Here is a 13,979-nt window from a genome sequence, read left to right on the forward strand (position 1 = left end):
ACGCCCACCATCTTGGATCACCAAGAATTAAATGAAAGTTTAAAATAAATTAACTTAGAGAAAGCTATGGGAATGGATGGTATGAATATCACATGTATAATAATATGGAAGAATGGCAAAAAGTGTGCTTTGTGGAGGTATTGAATGAATGTTTAGAGGCAGGAGTGGTAGAAAAAGAAGTATGTACATATATGAAATTTACATGAAAAAAAGGAGAAACAGATGATATAAAAATTAGAGAGGAATAGTGTTGAATAATACTGATTATGACAGCTTTATGAGAATTATAAGTAAAAGAATAGCAAATAAAGTAGACAAATTACTTAAATATACACTTTTTGGTAAGAAGGGGAAAGGAAGTCAGGATTTATTATAAATAATAAGAGAGGTGCTAGATGATATTATAAATAAAAAGGTGGGAACTAAAGTTATGGTAGTAGATGTGAGTAAAGCATTTGATAAAATACAGTAGGAATGTTTATGGGATAAATTAAGGGATTATAATATAAGTGAAAAGATAATAAAATAATTAAGTCAATATATGAGAAGAATAATGTGAGAGTAATTTTAAATATATGGTTGAGTGAAAAAATAGTGACAGAGTGTGGGATAAGGCAAGGATGTCCTACAAGTAGTATTTATTTGCATTTGTTATGAATGATTGATGTCAGTAAAAATGAATAGAGTATTAGATGTTACAATTTGTAAGATGACAGAAGAAATATATATTTCAATAATTCTCACTTATGCAGATGATATAGCTTTAATTACTAAGAATAAGGACTCGATGGGTGAAGGAATTAAAAAGATAAATAGCTATTTAAAAATACTTGGTTTATGTATAAATAGAGACAAAAGTAAAGGGTTTAGATTTAAGGAACAGAAAGAATGTATTCAGTTTAATGATGAAGTTATAGACATATTGGGAATAACATCTGGATCAGGAGAAAATTATGCAGAAATTGAAAGATATGTGCATGTTTTAGGAATAATATAAAATGTCATATAAAAGTATACTTAATAAATTAGATTATTTTAATCAAATTGGTCTGTTTAACAAATGTGTATACAATCCAGTCCAAGTATGAAAAAGAAATAATGTGCATTCTGTTTTCTTTTATATGGAAATCTAGGCTAAATCCAATTAGAAGAGGGATCTTGTATTTTAAAGAAGATGATGAGGGACTAGGGTTAATCAAGCCAATTCTTCATGCAGCTTCCTTGAATATATAGAGCTTTGGTAGGATTTAAAAAAGAGAATAGGAACTTAGAACATATATTGAATGTTAAACATAAAACATTTTGGGAAAGGATAAATCTAGGGAAAGATGTAAAAATCATGTAAGTAAAGATCTAAAAGAATATCAAAACATTTTTTATGAAAATTGAATATAAATGTTGAGAAAAATAGGAAAAAATAGTATTTGAATATAATGAATGAACATTATTATGTCCTCCCATGGAAGCTTTTAGAGAATGAAAAAAGAAATGCTATTAAAATATGGGGTCTACTTTACTTACCTGAACAACCACATTACCGACTTTCAATTCACCGATACGAGAGGAACAAAAGACCAGAAGACTGACAGCCAGAACACTGACTGTCCACTCGAGGTAAGTAACCGCTTGGCCACCCCCAAAAAAAAACAAACAAACAAAATTATACCCACATCCCCCTACACCCCCTAATTAAATATACCAACTCTGAGATTGCACTACCGCGGGGGTAAGGGGTAAAGTTCAACAGGATGGCCAAGCGGTTACTTACCTTGAGTGGAAAGCCGATGTGAATGCAGTACTAACTATAAGCAGCTGTTGCAGTTCTTGGTCGGAAACACTTTAAGATTAAGGGCAAGAGTCTGCATCATGCTAGATACTGCTACATTATGAAATGGGTTGTCTGAATTAACATTTAAGAGGCAAATCTGTCTTAAAATGTACTGTACATAAATTTCCCAGCACTCTTGACATATGCATGGCAGAAGCAGAAGCCTATGGGAAAGATATGGGTTGACTGTGAGGACAACTTTAGGAAATGCAAATTAATGTTTCAAGTATGGTCCTTGGGAAGAGCCTAAAATGCCTTTTTTGAAAAATTCCAGTTCACACTCATACCTCCTTAACCTTTTTTGGGTCTGCCTTCTTTAACTAAGCAACTTACCAGCTAATAATAGGCAGTATTAGAAAAGGCAAGGAGTTATTAACAAAATGGCAACATGTTTGTTAATCTGGGATGTCCTGCAGTGCAGAAATCAATCTTTGTTTGCCACTTAATTCGTATTTTCCTATTTATGTTTGTATTTTATATGCAAGTCCGTTCTTTTAGCTATTCATTTTTCGCATTTCAGGACTCACTCTAACAAGTCCTAACATTTCAAATGATTACCATTGTTAGGTGTATGCACAGGTTTTTTATTAATGCATTTTATATGAAAAGGTTTTTGGTTATGGTCATAATGTTTGAAAAGTATGCAGTTCAGTTTTGCAATCATTGCTAAAATTATCTGGAGAAAAGAATATTATTTTAAGTATTTCTTTTTCTATTAATTATACACTTCTGAGCCAGAATATTAGAAATAACATTCTGAGAATCATGTTGAAAAAAGTTTACATTTCCAAGTTCCAATTTAATGTTATCACTTGGTATATTTTGATGCAAACAAATCAAATAGAAGTAGTGAAGAGTAAGATAGTTTAACAATATTTTTGTAGATTTTTAAATATTTATCCATTATCTGCTTTGTTCATTTCAGGGCTGTGGGAAGCCAGAGAAAAGTAAACAATAGATGTAAGGCAGAAAACTAGTCTTGGACTGGGTACTGCACTGCTGGACAAAGGTACCTAAACAAACAGACAAAGGGGCAGTTCTGACATTGCTAAGTCACCTACTTGCATGCATTATTGCCTTTGGGATGTAGGAGGAAACTAAACTTGAGAACTATACATTTAAAAAGTAGACCAAAATACATTAATGCATTTGTAAAGTTATTAGCATTAACTAACCCCAAGTTAATTAAAAATGACACTGTCATACAATATCCCAGTTACATCTACTTTAATAAATACAATAGTTGAGTTTGAACTTTGTTGACTAGTGCATCCACTGGAATAGCTCTATGCCCCTTTTGCTTTCTCTTATATTGTCATTATCTGCAGCATGTCCCCAATAATTAATGCCACATGAAGTGGGAAATTTGACCAGGAAATTAAAATGGCATTTCTCTATAATTATTGCTCTGTGGGATATAGCCAAGAGCAAACTTTGTTCAAGAGTTTTTCTGTCCGCTAAGAAAGAACACTTGTCTTACTGAATTTAAAGTGTGTGCAAATGGGACACATCTTGCTAGCATACTAAGTTCATTATTCACCATTCTCTATCTATGCATCAGTTTGTCTTACTGTTGAATTCCTCCAGATCATAGCAGAAAATAAACATTATAGCCAAGTTTGCCTTATTGATAAAAACAGATGTATAATTTGAATACATACAAGGTCAACATTAAGTAGAATATTCACAAATGTTCTAGCTGGCTACGATAACAATGCACACATGAAGAATTTCTGCATCCTGGCAGGATGATTTGAAGATGTTTAATGAAAATGCATAACTAAAGTGTCAAAGTAGCCTGTTCATTAATGTGGGGATTCTGCACTGAGCTTCAGAAGAAAACGTACCAACTGTTCATTAACTATGCATGGGTAGAGTTCAAAGACTTGATTCTGCCTTAAAATGCCATTCCCTGTGTAGAAATATTTTAATTAGTAAATTATTTGAAAGCATGAGAAAGCTGTACCTTTGTTGTTATCATGACAGCAGGGATACATAGATGTTGGGGGGAGGGGAGACCTTCCTAATGAGGGATATTTACTAGGCATGGTTGTTAATGAGCTTAAGTACATCCTTAGCTTAATGATAACATTTAGTGGCAATAAATTGTTTTTATATAAGAATACAGGTCCAGCCCTTAAATATGAAATGATATTCAACTGCTACAGAGGAGTAAAAAATATATATATGATTTTATTCTACTAAATTTTCCTTTATTTCAGCTCAGTGAGGATGACACCAGACTTCCTTATCAGAAAACTAAAGATTAAATCAATGAAGGTCATAAGACTGAATCCAAAAATCTGAGTGTTAATAAAGACTGAAACTAAAATAACTGAAGCTAAAACAAGATAACGCTGGAGATATATATGCCTGAAACTATGTACAGAAACATGAGCATGACACAACCAAATGAAAATAACATTTTTCAGGGGAGTAGCACCCTGTATTTACATGTGGAGGCTGTACCCCCCCCCCATAAACATATACTAAATGCAAGGCTGTGCAGTCCTGGAGAATGGAAAACTGATTTTTGGAAAATATTGTTTATTTCCATTTGGTTTGTTAACTTCATAATTTATATGATTTTACAGTTTTACAAATTTTACAGAATGGGACAAGCTAAACACCTCATAAGAGGTCATTAGAAGCCATAATGCATAAATTAAAGATGCAACAAAATTCATCAAACCATAAATATTTTTTTGCCCACAGCTAATTAACATGTCCATCTGTCTAATAAATAGATTAATCTTGTTCCAACACATCCTATAGCCAATACAGAAACAAGATCTTTTGCAGTGAACAAGTCTTACTGTTAATTTCTACTATTCACTGGCATTTCATGGGTACTTACTAAGCTATTGATCTCTGAGATTCTTAAAAAGCTCAGTCTTACATTCCCATGGTAGTTTTTAGCCCTTATATTTTGTGTCAAACAACCCAGGGGCAGGAAGAACAAGGAGATATGTTGGGGCATTTGCTTGTTCCCTACATATATATCTAAGGAATATGGGTGCTGAACTGGGAGTGAATTTGTGATTCCCATCCATTTATCCAAATTACGTTTGAATGGAGTAGAAAAAGTATTTTGTTTTATGTGGAGTTGAAGACAGTTCCATAAAAGAGGCGTTCTTTGTGATAGATATCTGTCCCTCCAACATGTTCTGTCCATGTTGGAAAAGACACTGAGATTCCTTGAGCATGTGTTCATGGTACCAGTGGACTTGTGAATGTGTAATAGGTCTGACAGGATAGGGTATGTTAAGGCTGTAAATGTGAGACAGAGGTCACCGGATAGCAATCTATATGATGCCGAGAAGAGGGACACAGCTTCGAGATGGTCTGCTTAGTTTTTGTGATTTAAGTCCTTGATTATTTTAGTGAGAAGGAATTATGTTCACTCTAGTTGACACAAGAGTTTGAACAGGTGCATGCCGAATGGGGCATTATATTCACTTATGGGCCCGGTGAGAGAATGAGTTCAGTGGAATGATTACATCCCTAGACCTAGATGACATACCTTTAGAAATAAGCTGTGGAATGAAAAGGGACTTCTGTATGGTAGTGAGCATTTGGTGATCAAAGGACAGTTTGATGTTCGCATAGGTTCCCAGATCTGTGACCATGGAATCAACTCTCTGGTGTGTGTTATCAGTGTGATAGAATCAAAACTAATTCCCAGAAATACCTGTAGAAAAATATCAGTAGAAGATTTATATGTCAGGATTTAGTCACTTCCATTATACCGGTACCTAACACTTTAAATGTCTATTTTTTTAAGGTATTCTTCATAGGTTAAATCTATGACATTCAAAGTCTGTTTTATAAAGTATTTCTTGAACGTGCCCCGACTTTCCTTTATCCTTACATCTGTAGTTATAAAGCCACCCCTGTACTCCATAGCAGGTCACTGTGCTTTTAAACAATGGGAGCAAAACATCTTTGTGTCTGGAGGAGATGGTATATACAGTCAACCTTAATATACAAAAACTTTTCCTATAACTGATTTTTCACTGCATTTTAATTTGTCAGAAACAGTAACTCAAAGATCCTTAAAGGTTGAGGAGTCAGAGATAAAGCCATTATTTATTACATATGGGAAACCTATATTATTCCATTCAGTATATGCATTCCTTTGCATTTCTTAGTACTGGATATTACCTGATTTTTATTAGTCGTTATAAATAATGCATCCATTCAGTCTTGTAACACCTTATCATCTAGTGATGCTGCCATATATGCAACCTTGGTGTCACTGACAAATCTGAAGATCCAGCCTTTACTAATTGCAGGCATTGATGACATAAATGTATGAAACAGAAATACTCCAATGCTAATCACCGGGGGACACCACTGGTTACCGCAAACACATAAGAGTCCACTCTCTTTAAGGTTACTGAAAAGTTTCTGTTCAGCCAATTATTAATATACTATATAAAATATGGATCTTACTTCTTATTATTGAGTGCTTCAATAACTACCTTGTGTGTCACTGTATCAAATGTCTTCACCAAATCCAGGAATAGATTGTTTTATGTTTGGTTACATGTTTCAGTGTTTCTTAGCTTTCTGGATTTTGGTTGCAGTGTTATGATCTGCCATTTCTCAACATCACCACTGCTACCTAACAGGAGCACTTAATCCTTCTATTCTGCACAATCTTACATTGTGAGGAGGCAAGTCAGAATAGTCTCTAGTTATAGTTACATGATTTAGAACTGCAAAGACACACAGACATAAAAAGAAGGAAATTGTCTTATTTAGCCATCAAAGGGACATTTTATCCTGTACTTTATTCGCTATTTTTGTCAGTTTTTCACTGTATTCAAACTTAAAATGGGTACCACCACTTAGTCTGTTTTTTGGCCATGTCTGTGCTCTGATTCTATTTATGACACTATTTATCTAGTTCGGCGATGGTTTTCAAAGAGGTGAATGTTTTACTTTTCCTTGTCACAATTCAGAACACAGTCTTTACATATAATAATTGAGTTTGCCTCTCTGGTAACATGGCAACTGTAGTGATCCCATGAAAAATTTCCCAGCATAGCCTTGGCCATGTGAAGGACACCCAGAAGGTTTGTGACCAGTAGATAGAATGGATGCTGATGAATAGGTGTTCTTCAAACTATCAGTCTGAGTTAAGACACACTGAGTCTGCAGGCTAATGAATGTTCATTCATAGATGGAGGTGTGTAGCACTGTAAAGTAATGAAACTTCATTTAGTTGGAAAACTGAGACATCTGCTTCCTCCAAGGTTGAGCAACCTGAGATTGTTTTAACAGTGTGGTTCATCTGCATGAACCTTACTGTAACACCATACTGTAACAAGTCTGTTTTAGCAATGTTCTTGCATGTACATTTGATTGCTGCACTGTTTTTCATTTTTTTATTTCAGAGGGTGATCAGTCTTCTATGAACATTGCAGTGTTATTCTGTTTTGTGATTTGGTTCAGTATTAGTATTGTCTCAGTAAGTATAAATATTCAGTATTAGTATTAAGTCAAAGTCAGCATAAGTATTGCATCTCAGCTGAAATGCAGAAACCATATATGTGATGGATGACATATAAAAGAACCCAATATTCCTAGCCTTCCTACTTCTTCAGCTCATCCTTTCCTTCCTCCCTATCTCACTTACGGCTCTGACTCCTCATATATATATATATATTCAGTGTTTCCAACTTACTAAGTCCTAATATGTGCCACCCAGCCACACAAAATCTGCCTACATATCAGCATTTAGCTACTATATCTTCTATTTAATCTTGCTGCCTCTATAGCTAATGCTCTAAGCCTATACCTTACTCTCAGCCTAATTAACTGTTACCCTCCATTATTTCCTCTCTACTGCAAGTTCATACGCAAACTAATTTTCTATGTCATCATTTGCACTCATGTTTGTCTTGTATATATAAAATCATTTTATTATTACTCACTGTAACCTTGTATTTGTATGACTTATATACTATCTATTTTATTGTATCACCTATCTGTAGTTTAGTGTTCTGTATCATGGCCATTTGATTTTGTTTTGATTCTGTAGCTTTATCATGTTAGTTTGTTTTTGGAGCTTTTCTCCCCGGGCCTCTACTGAAAATGGTCTCACTCCGGCCCATTAGACCTCCCGGTAAAAAAAAAAAATGCAAATAAATAAATAAATAAAATAAATAATGACCTGCTCCGTATCTGCCCATAAATATATTTATGTTGCAGTCAGTATTTGGCCAGGGGAGGGTCATATTTTTATGTGTCCACAGAAAAGATACGCTGCTTAGGTAAGTACTAATGTGAATGCTGAGTTTTCTTGACCATTTTATGAAGTTATTATATCTGGCCTTGATAGTCTTATTTTAATCTTTCAAAAATGTTGACTATAGTGCATAAAAATGGTGCATTAACACCTACATATTTCCTAAGAAATTAGCAAAGTGTTGTGTTAAGAGTAATCAGATTTCTTAAACCATCCATTTTTAATTATACAAATAAAATGTTGGAAAAGAAACATTCATGACTTATTTTTCTGTATTGGCATTGATATTTCAGGTGACACTGAATAAACTATGTGAGCTACATCCCTTGTGGTTTGGTCTGAGCCACACTTTCCTCCAAGAACTACCTCCTTCAGCACTGGAAAGGGCATGTCCCTGTTTGAAGCAGTTTTTGTCTGAGAGTCTTCCAGTTCAGAGAGCAGCTGTTCTACAATCTTTAGAGGTACGTTCAAGTCATGAGTACGAATATGTAAGTGCCTCTGCGACTACATGCTGATATCTGCCCGTTTAATGGGATGACTTTAATTTAAAGGACTCAGCTTCATAAAATAGTTGTGCATATTATGTTTAAGTTCAAGTTGTAACAGTTCTGTATACATTTCCTGAAATACCTGGATGACAGAAGGTAGTGCTGTGAGCTGCCGTGATGTTAGTAGGTTTCCTGATCTATGGCAACATGTGGGGGTAGTGGTGTACTTACACCGTGTTCAACATTTCCTTTGTTCGATGTTTTCCTCATTCAGAAATGGAGCAAGTAGCTTACAAGAACAAAAGGCCAATATACAATGCTAAAGCTAACCAGAATGAACTACAAGAGTGTAATAGTCACAGATTTAATAAAAAGAACTTAACTGTTTCCATGAAAGCAACTAAAACACTGATGTCATTATTTGTTAAAAATGCTACATTCAAGCAAAGCTTCTCTGAACTACTCCAAGTCAATCAAATGTGTAATAACTGAGAAAAGGTCCTTAGCATTTATTGTGGCAAATATTAAATCTGCAGTAGACAAGTCATTATTAATACTTGTAAGAAAATCTCACGAATCTTCCACCATAAAGGAAAAGTGTTTCTTTTCTGTAAGTGATGCACTTTCAGTTATAGTAATTGGCTGTGTGTGTTAATGCCAGAAATTTCAAATGTTCTAGGAGATGTAGTAGGAGTGTGCTTACAAGTATTTGCATGTTAAAGTTTGAATAAGAGTTACATAAGCAGATAGGATTAGAATTGTACATTTGTGCTGGTGTATTTGAATAATGTGCATGTCTCACATTGTGGTAGTGTTAGCGAAATAGACCATTAAGAAATTCATAGGTTTGGCGTAAGGGATATGGGCAGGGTTAGGATTAGACTTAGGACACTTGTCATGAGTAAGGTGACACAGAATAGCTAATGATTTGCTGATCCGCTCTTCAATGTATTCCTGTTCAGCAAAGAGATTCCAGTAAATTATAACATTGCAGAACTCCAAAACAAGTGCTACAGTGGCTCTTCTGGGAGGGGGGTAGTCCTACCTCCTAAGCAATGTGTCATGGGAGAAAGACTTGCTAAGTTATGTTTCCCAATTTTTTTTTCAATGAACAGTGATCCAGTAAAGAGCAGACTGACCATATTGTCTCATCATTGCACAAACTGTCCATTGACTGAATACCAAAAGATCTAAACACAAATAAAAAAAAAGATTAAAACACAAAAAAGATATTTTTTTGCAGGGGTAGGCCTCCCTGTACTCTCATACCCCCTGATAATTATTTATTCCAAATGGGCAAATTTTGAGAACCCACTGCAGCACTATTTTGCACAGAAAGCAGCTGAAAGGCTGAAAAAAGCCTGTAACAGCTTTGCTCTTACAGACTGTAACTTTTTCCATTTTTTTATGGTAAGTGAATAAAATGTCCTTCTTTTGCAAAAGCAAAACTCAGGTATAGCATATTTTAAACTCTTATTTTGGTAAATACAGTTCAACTCAAATGCAGTATTCTTTGAGATTTAGATACAGCTTTCTATTTCACACACGGTTCTAGCAAGTTCACTTCAGTTCAGATGCAGAGTTTCCTCACAGACAGGGATCCAGCAAGTTCAATACAAGTCAGATATGGTGATGCCTTATACAAAGGGTTTTGTCAAATATCTAGTTAGTAACAAATGAACAGTACTTACACAGATTTCAGAGGCAGGGCTAAATTCTAGTAGGTTTTCTTTTTACTTCAGTACAGGCATGGATAAACCTAAATACCTTGTCCTACTTCCACACAAGCATGGATACCTCAAAATTGTTGCAAATCTATAGAGTTTCCTCTCCTCTGCAAAGGAATACCCTGCAAATGATCTTCCTTCTGTCACATAGAACTCCATCCTGAGACTTCCCTGTTACCCTCTTCATACCTAAAGGTCACAAGTCTATTGAGTACCAGGACACTGGGCTTTAAATTGCAAATGTTCTTCACTAATTTTTACCTGCTTGTCTGTTTTTGAATCAACACACTTAAAGGGGCAATATCCAAAGTCCACAGTTAAGCAACATGACTCCTCCCCAGTATGAAACCATCAGTTTGAACTTCGGCAGCTGGGCTTTATGCCTGATGTAGCTCATTTGCTTTCTTGTGGTTGTGTCAAAGCTGATACATGATCTTAAAACTGAAGTGTTGGGGGGTAAGTACCCCTTGGGACTGTTTGGGGTTGTTATTATCTAGTCAGTTCAGCCACTGAAACATGGTATGATATGTAACAAGCAAAAACTACCTTGTAAAAAGCAGTATTAGATGGTAGTGCAGGCCTCCTTATTGGTTGAATGGGTACCTAACATGCGATCATTTGTGATTTGTCTTATAAACAATACAACAAAATAATTTTGCTGAAAGCCACTTTCAGTGAACATGGACTATATCCTTTTCCCCACTGTTTTGTGACTGTGAAGGAGGGTGGGTGTATTTGTGTGTGTGCGTATATGGTTTACTATCAGAATGTTGATCATGGTTTTTGCAAAACTGGACAAGACTACCGGCTGTTGGCTGATGTCCGTGTTGCAGAATGTTAGGAGAGTGAGAGTACATATCAGCAAATGCAACTGTGCATTCGCTGGTATGTAGTTGATGTTATGCGTAGAGATGGCAGTACAGTGCGGAGTGGGAAATGTATCCCTTTCCTCACTGTAGTGCGATCTTGGAGTTGGAATATATAGTTTGCAGAGGGTGTGGGGGGTGCAGCCTCTCACAGGGAGTGCAAGGGGGCTTGCCCCCTGCTAAAACGTGAATGCCAGTGTAGGTGTTTAACTTACGTTTGCACCTACACTGATGGCATGTTAGATATTTGACATAAATTTTGAATCTGCTGTATTTGTTCAACAGATTCTGCATTTATGCCTAATTAGTATTCAGGAATTTGCAGTTTCCGTTCGATGTTAGACTTTTATTTTTGCATTTCAGCTTTTTGATAGTAAACCTGTGTGTGTGTGTGTGTGTGTGTGTGTGTGTGTGTGTGTGTGTGTATATATATATATATATATATATATATATATTTATATACATATATATATATATATATATATATATATATATATATATATATGTATATAAAATCATACACGTATTCATATACCAGAACAGTATAGGGTTTTTCTCCTATGACAGCTGCAGGAGTGCTTGTTTCATGAAGAAAAAAAAAACGGTGTTCAATTAATGTTGCTTTCAGATAAATTGTTTTTTTACTGTATGTGTGATCAGAAAAAGTGCTATCATCATGAATCTGGCTAATGACTCTCTTTCTCAGGTTAAGTAGCATTACTGAACTTTCTTTTAATAAACCAAACAATGTGTTCTTTCCCATCTAAATTCTGAAACAATAACATTTAGAATTTAGCACATTCAAAAAACTGCTAATTTATTCTCTTAAAAAGGAATACAAATGTTACCATTTTGAACTAGGTTAATAATATTTAGCAGCTAACACAAACATAACATAGACCTCCTTACATCCTACATCAAAACAATCTACTAGGACAATTATCTATTTATCTATGAGTACATATGCATTATAATGACTAACTGTAAGTAAATATTGCCTAATACACCTTCTACATTATAAATATTTTTCTTCTGTGATGGACCATCCAAACGTGTCTGTGTATTACAGGCATTCTAAAAGGCTTTGAAACTAATAGTGTTCCCTCTTTTTGTTTATTATTTATTTATTTATTTATTGCATTTGATAACTGGGAAAGTCCACTGGGCCTGGAATGAACCCATTTTCAGTGGATGCCCAGGGAGGAAAGCTCCACAAGATTACATACAAAGATAAATATTAATACACATCAGATAAAAATGTTCACAAAATTACATACAAAGAAAGTATTAATTTGTATAACAGAGGACATCAAGCACTACTATTGCACTGAATGAAAACTAATAAAAAAATAACAGTGAAAAAAGTTACAATCATGGAGAAACAGAAGTAGTAAATGGCATATGTTCAAATAACACAAGAATTAAATAAATCTACAAGGTTCATGGTGTGCATTCAAATAATGCATGAGTGTAATATATCTGTAAGGCTAATTGCCATAGGGAGTTGAGTGCAGTGTAAGAATAGTAGGAGATGGAAGGGCTATGGAGGGTAATGACAGGCTAAAGTGACAGGAAAGCAGTAAGTAGGCAGAGTGAAGGGAAGGAAGTGATAGAGGTATAACAATAGGGAGAGAAATCAGGTGTTGGAGTTGTGTTTTGGGGTACAGGAGCATAACCAGTGTGAGGAGAGATGGAGTTTGAGCGATTTTTTAAAGGAGGCAGGATTGCTGATAGTTCTGAGTGAAGGGGGGAGATTATTCCATGCTTTAGAGACGGTATAGGAATACAACATTTGACCGGCTGTGAGCTTAGCTTTCTCTATGGATAGTAACATTTTGTTTTCAGACCTTAGTTGTTGGTTAGGCTGGTACATGGTCAGTATGGAGGAGAAGGAAGTGCAGGTTTCTGGGTTGTAGATGAGCTTGTGGGCTGTAGTTAACTGGAGAAAAGTGAGGTAGTGAGGGGATTCTAGCCAATTTAGTTGATGCAGAGAGGAACAGTGGTGGGTAGAAAATTTTGCGTTTGTAGCAAATTTAGCAGTTTTGTTTTAGCAAGAGTCTAGTTTTGTTCTCAAGGAGGAATGTAGATTGGTGAGGATGGGAGCATCACATAGTGTTGGAAGCAGGAAGGATGAAGCCAGAGCCTTTTTTGCAGAGAGGCTAAGAAATTAGTTGTGCCTATACAGGGCACCTAGTTTCTGATGTTTTTTTTGATGTTGCTGTAGATGTGAAGGCCAAAAGTTAATTTGTCATCAGTGGTGACACCTAGCAATTTGGTACTGGGGGTGACTTAAATGATGGTGTTATTTTGGGAATGAATGGAGAATACTGACTTCTCAACAGTGTTGGATTTTGTGGGGGTAAATATTAAACATTTTGTTTTATTGGGGTTGAGAACGAGATGGTTTTGGGACATTCAGGTTTTGGTGGAAGTAAATGCTTCTTGGGTGAGATTCTGTAGTGTAGGGGCAAATTTAGCAAAGCAGATAATAGTTGAGTCGTCTGCATATTGGATAACAGTATTGTGGGTGAGAGAGGAATGGAAGTTGTTGACAAATATGCTGAATAAGAGGGGTCCCAGTATTGAGCCTTGGGGGACACCTGTATTTGTAGTTATGAAAGGAGAGGAAGAGTGTTGCCATTTAGTCGATTGTTGTCTATTAATGAGATAGTAAACCATTGTAGGGTAGGGGGAGATAGTCCGAGATTAGGGAGTTTAGTAAGCAGGAGGGAGTGGGAAATAGTGTTGAAAGCCTTTGATAAATCCAGGAAGAGTGCTGAGACTAAGGAACCAGCTCTATTTACTGTGTTGAAG

General features: G+C 35.5%; 1 protein-coding gene across 2 annotated transcripts in view; it reads left to right on the forward strand.

The window, feature by feature from the left end:
- LOC122806913 (stereocilin-like) overlaps positions 1 to 13,979 on the forward strand; it is a 608,237-nt gene that overhangs the window by 153,527 nt on the left and 440,731 nt on the right. For both annotated transcript variants that reach the window (XM_044077724.1, XR_006365569.1), the window contains exon 8: positions 8,378 to 8,545. In XM_044077724.1, coding sequence (XP_043933659.1) covers positions 8,378 to 8,545 — 168 coding nt within the window. The remainder of the gene's footprint in view (positions 1 to 8,377; positions 8,546 to 13,979) is intronic.

The sequence above is a fragment of the Protopterus annectens genome, chromosome 7.part0, assembly GCF_019279795.1.
Source record: "Protopterus annectens isolate FY-2018-M chromosome 7.part0, PAN1.0, whole genome shotgun sequence".
In the NCBI taxonomy this organism is placed as follows: domain Eukaryota; kingdom Metazoa; phylum Chordata; order Ceratodontiformes; family Protopteridae; genus Protopterus; species Protopterus annectens.